The 6,130-nt window shown below is 45.3% G+C and overlaps 1 protein-coding gene across 1 annotated transcript in view; it reads right to left on the reverse strand.

The window, feature by feature from the left end:
• Positions 1–4,844: 4,844 nt before the first annotated feature.
• LOC119287786 (transcription termination factor MTERF9, chloroplastic-like) overlaps positions 4,845–6,130 on the reverse strand; it is a 1,889-nt gene continuing 603 nt past the window's right edge. The window contains exon 2 of the mRNA XM_037567401.1: positions 4,845–6,130. This exon is cut by the window's right edge and continues 1 nt beyond it. Coding sequence (XP_037423298.1) covers positions 5,177–6,130 — 954 coding nt within the window. The 3' untranslated portion in view covers positions 4,845–5,176.

Genomic DNA, 6,130 nt, shown 5'->3' on the forward strand with positions numbered 1-6,130 from the left:
GAGTAAAGAGACTTGCCGGTAACGAGATTGAACTAGGTATGATGATACCGACGATCGAATCTCGGGCAAATAACATATCGATGACAAAGGAAACGGTGTATGTTGTCATGCGGTTTGACCGATAAAGATCTTCGTAGAATATGTAGGAGCCAATATGAGCATCCAGGTTCCGCTATTGGTTATTGACCGGAGATGTGTCTCGGTCATGTCTACATAGTTCTGGAACCCATAGGGTCCGCACGTTTAACGTTCGATGACGATTTGCATTATGAGTTATGTGTTTTGATGACCGAAGTTTGTTCGGAGTCCCGGATGAGATCACGGACATGACGAGGAGTCTTGAAATGGTAAATAGGTAAAGATTGATATATTGGAAGGTGGTATTCGGACACCGGAAGGGTTCCGGAGTGTATCGGGTACAAACCGGAGTACCGGAAGGGTTACCGGAACCCCCCGGTGGAAGATATGGGCCATGTGGGCCATGGCAGGGAGGCTAACCAGCCCACAAGGGGCTGATGTGCCCCCCACAAGGTAGGAGGCCGAATTGGAGTAGGGAAGGGGGTGGCGCCCCCCTTTCCTTCTCCTTCTCCCTCTCCTTTCCCCTTTCCATTTCCGGTAAAAGGAAAAAAAGATGGGGGGCGCGAATCCTACTAGGAGTGGAGTCCTAGTAGGACTCCCCCCTCCCTTGGCGCGCCCCTGGTGGCTGGCCTCCTCCTCCCTCCTTTATATACGGGGGCAAGGGGGCACCCCAAAGCACAACAGACAATCTCTTAGCCGTGTGCGGTGCCCCTCCATAGTTTACCACCTCGGTCATATCGTCGTACTGCTTAGGCGAAGCCATGCGCCGGTAACTTCATCATCACCGTCGCCACGCCGTCGTGCTGACGAAACTCTCCCTCGGCCTCAACTGGATCAAGAGTACGAGGGACGTCATCGAGCTGAACGTGTGCTGAACACGAAGGTGCCGTGCGTTCGGTGCTGAGATCGGTCGGATCGTGAAGAAGTACAACTACATCAACCGCGTTGATATAACGCTTCTGCTTTCGGTCCACGAGGGTACATGGACACACTCTTTCCACTCGTTGCTACGCATCACCTAGATAGATCTTGCGTGATCGTAGGAATTTTTTTTGAAATTACTGCGTTCCCCAACAATTACACCCACAAGGCCCACGGCCCACACGCACACCTAGACCCAACTGCGAAGCGGTCATCAGCCACTGGTGCGTTCCTTGCCCTGTTCTGCTCCTCTAGTCTTTGCTGTCTCGCCTGATGGAATAGGGGCGACGACATCCAGCGACCATGTATGTAACCTTGCGTTTGCAGCGGTCTAGCTCAGCCTGGCAGCAATGGTGGCTTCGGTATCTCAAAGCATCCTCTATATTTTTTCCGCAAAAAAAAAAAAGCATCCTCTATTTATTTTTTGCAAACCATGCAGGAGGATTGCGTGTGAATTTTATAGATACGAGAAAAAAAAAAGGGGGAACCCCCTACAGAGTCCAAACGACCAAAACAAGCCCCCAAACCTAAACAACAAAGAAGGCTATGGCCCATACACAAGGTTGCTCCAACGATAAGCCCACAACCATAGCCGCTATCAGACAACCCTGGCAAACACTTCAAGCTTCGGACCACCACCACGACGGCCAGAGCTCACGCACCATAGCAGGAACAACAACCAGAAGGTTGGCCCAAAGAAGAGAAAAACACTCCAGACGATGTAAGCGACCGTGCGACCAGCGGATAGGTGATTGCAGTCTACAAGTTCAAAGCTAACTTGCTCCTGTTTGTTATGCAATCTCCAAAACGAATCCGTTCAGACTTCAGTCGCTGTCTTCAGTAGTCACCAGTCCATTGCTGCTGGCAACGCCCCACAACCTGGCATCCTCAGAATCAATCTAAGCAGATTGCATAAAGCATAACCGGCAAATGTAACAATCTAAGCAGATTGCATGCCGTACTAAATGGAGGGTGAATAACACCTGCCCTCTGCCCTCTGCTTGCTGATTTTTATTCAATACCAGTTCGCTTGCTGAACTTTATTCATTACTGCCCTCCGCTTGCTTCCATGCACCAAATTCCTACACATAAAAAGCTCTATTAAGACCGTTTAGGTTAAAGAAAAGCTCTAGTAGGACCAACAGGAAATGACAAACCAAATATTAGTCTTGAGTAAATTACAATCAATTATCTAACCGCTGTAAATTATGCATCTAATTGCTTCCATGGCATTAGTATGAATGGAAAGCAGATAAATATGGTTTTTTACATTTGATTATCAACTCCAAAAAAAAAATTTATTGATAGCATGCATGGTTCGCTCAATAAAACTGTACAAATGAAGATGAAAATACATAATTCACACGTTACATAGCTCCTCGAGCATTTGCGGCTTTTCTATAAAATTAATAAGAAATTGCATGCATTAGCTGCTGCTAAATTCAACTGTCTACTGAACAGCAGCTTTGTGGTCAAGCGATAACCCGCTACACAGGAGTGCTCACAGAGATAGAGTAAAAATAAAAAATATTTCTAACACCAGAAGTCTTTCAGTGTTAGAGCATGAGTTCCTATTTCAGAGTCGGTGCAGAGAAAAAACTGTTCTAGTGTGAAAGTAAATTATCATGCACCAGGTTCAGTGTTGATACCTGCAACGGAAACTAACACCATTTAGCCCCTTTTTTAAGCAGATCTCCAAATTTTCACTGTATTTGGCTCAACCTGGCATCTTAAATGACATTTGTTGATGCCCCTGATTTTGGCTGCAACTAAGATAGTTGTGTACGCCCACTTACTGCTTATTTTGGATTTGAAATTCTCAGAATGAACTGGGCATCTTATTCTTCTTTTCTAGTACAATTATAATATATATCAAGTGTAGTCGGAACATTTGCTAATGGTCACTCGAAAGGAATAGCAATTACACGAGCACATTGGGTTGTTTAATTGCCTTTAACCACAAAACAATACATCAACCTAGGGTAGCATATTTAGCAGTTTACAATCTCTAGGACAATAGGAGAAGGACTGCATAACTTTCAAAATTCAGAAGGAGAAAAGTAGTAGCTTCTCTGAATAAAACCCCAGCAGGCGTCAGGTCATAGGTACTTGTTACTGAAGGAAGTATCAGGGCATCATCAACTAACAGAGCCTTTAGAATCACGTGTAGTACAGCAAAGCCCCAGCCACCATACTTGGTCGATCTCCTGGAAAGAAGAACAAAGAACTAAGCATCTATATCCAGTTTCATCACTTCTTCTCCAGGAAGAAAGAAAGCACCATTATCTATAACATTCAGTAAATCAATCAGTATGCTCCTCTTTATTTCCCAGCCAATTCTTACTTGAGGAAAGTACTTTTTTCGAAAAATTCATATATTCACCTCGCAAATTACTTTGTACATCAATTGACCCCTCCCCTCGCCAGCATTGTATTAATCTTGCCAGAAGCTAAACTAGGCACGAGAGAAGAGACACACAACTGATCTTCATTTCAAATATGAGCTCTTTGCGAATAATAGCAAGTGCACATCTCCGTTGTGTTACTGGGAGCACACAGCTGAGATCTCATTTCTTCCGATTTCTATAGCCTAACCTCAGGAACAAATAAATGTGCACCATCCGCCCCTCACACGACTTGATTCTTACTTTGAGGACCACCAGTGAGGATCTACAGTTTCTGTGTTTGAAATTCTGCAAGATTCTATAACTATGATATATCTGACAGATAGTACTAGCATGCCTAGACAGAGATTTAACTGAAAAGAGTGTACGAAGAGATGACATTCGGTATAACTGAGAAAAAAAATACTGCAATACCTAGAACGTTAAGACCAGGCTTGGTTAAGATATCATCCCTGGGACCATCTCTTCGCTAAGGTAACAGTCTTAGACATCTTCATTCTCTTTTCTCCAGTTTCAGCATATGCATCTTCAGAAGAGATTGTAACCAACACAACTAAAGCAAATATAAAAGAGCATCTAAAAGTGCAAAATACAAAACAGAGGATGGCACATAAGACCCACCTTACAATCCCAAAACAAATATGCCAATGGATAAAAACGTCATGAGCATCTATAGATAGTGCTAATATAGAATAAAATGACATAATCCTTTTTAATATTACCTTAACGTATTCCTGTATTGAATGAAATGCCCTCTGCTTTTCAGCACCATACCATACAAGCATCAATTTGCTTCTCCAGTACAAAATACCAGAGCCTTCCATATATCCGTTAAGTAATGCTATATGGGTAGGCCGTCAACAAAAATGCTACTCGCCAACTACTGAACTATTCAGTTTTGAGATCAGATGCTCCCAGAAAAATTATTAGCCAGTGGGCCATCCAAGGCTGATACAAACTACTAGAAAACGATGACCTGCTTTCACAACTTTTAATATCTTATAAACAAAGCTACTGCAGGAAGAATGAAGACTTTCAGCTAAAAAATAAGAAGAACTAGAGGAAGGAACCAGCAGACTATATCAAAACTGCACACTCAGCAGTGATCAACACGTTGTGGCCATCAACCACTCTAGAATTGTTCCCGCAAAAATAGTTCAACGAATTTGGGACTTCGTATCATCTTCATGGCCATAGTGAGAACCTTTTTTCATGGAAAGATAGACTGACTCAGGATTGCATTGAAAGCTGCAATTGCCGCTGAGAACATCAAGATATAGAGCATGCAGATATACTCTGCATTAATATTTGAAAGCACGTGCAGAATGCCCTGATGTCACACTCTCTTAGTTCAGAATGCGTATCGATATGAGATGATGATGAACAAGTTCATACAATGTGATTCTTTCTTCTCTCTAAATGATGTAATAGACGTACAAGTACTCTAAAATCAAATTATCAGTTTCATCTAGGATTGGCGACACCGAATTAACATGTACCAGATATACTATAGCAGATAACCAACATCTAGTTAGGCAAAGAACACTGAGACAAAAATTACCAGCTCACTACACGTAGACATACGCAGTTACCAAATCCCATAGCCCGTTATTGGTCATGTAAATCTGAAATTAGAAGGCACTTCCCCTACAAGTGGCAGCATAGTCTTGCGCAAGGCAGGGGCAGCTTGCTTGTATGGGCATACAAACCTTTCCATGAAAATCTTCCCAGTCGACACTCGCGTTCCTGCTTCTTGGTTCATGTAAATCTGATTATCTGAATCTAGCCGGCACTTCACCTTTGCAAGCAGCCGCATAGTCTTCAGCGAGGTATGGTGCAGCTTCCTTGTGAGGGCATACGAAGTTCTCCAAGAACTCTTTCTCGGTCCATTTAACAATTGTACAGTAGCTTTGGTTGCGCTTGAGCAATCCATTTTCTTTAAGAAACCTCATAACATAGTACCGTGGCCTGAGCCGCCCCTCAAGGCTACGACTGAGAATAGTCGGCCGATGAGCAATGTATGTCGGTTCCAACCCCACCTCAGAGATAAGGAACTCTGAGACGCGCTGCAGCATGTCATTTGACCTCCTCAGCAAAAGCGGAGCCTTGGACACAGCAATGCCAACCTCGGTATCTGACCACCTAAGTGTCCTCTTCAAGTAGTCCACTTTGGCAGCGATCTTGTCCTCGCTGAAGCATGAGACGGCGTGCAGCGCTTGCCTGAACATTCCAGAGCCACGGGGCACACCTATACCTTCGGCGCACGCAACCATCTCCAGGACACGCCCTGGTTTGGCGCTAAGCATCCTCGGCACACAGATGAAGAGCTTGGCAATATCACAAGCACCTAGCCCGCACTCTGCTACGAGCTTGACATTTGGCTTGACCACCTTCTCGAGGTTAGAGCCGAGGAAGAAGTGGCCATGTTTGAGCAGCCGGAGCAAGTTGTCGATGGAGCCGAAGAGTGGCAGGTAGTACTCTACCTTGGAGACGACGGATCTGCGGCGCAAGCTGTCGGGGGCGATCGAGACGAGGCACGCAGTCTCAGCATTTGACAGGCCGAGGCCGGTGAGCCCGTCGACGATGGGGGACAGAGTTGTCTCCACGCCGGCGCAGAGGATCTGCGGGTCCCTGGCGACGACAGCCGCGACATCAGCGCCGGAGAGGCCGAGGCCGGCGAGGAAGACGAGGACAGCGTCGGGGTTGGCGGGGGACTTGAGGTGGGA

Source organism: Triticum dicoccoides, chromosome 4A (genome assembly GCF_002162155.2).
Source record: "Triticum dicoccoides isolate Atlit2015 ecotype Zavitan chromosome 4A, WEW_v2.0, whole genome shotgun sequence".
Taxonomy (NCBI): domain Eukaryota; kingdom Viridiplantae; phylum Streptophyta; class Magnoliopsida; order Poales; family Poaceae; genus Triticum; species Triticum dicoccoides.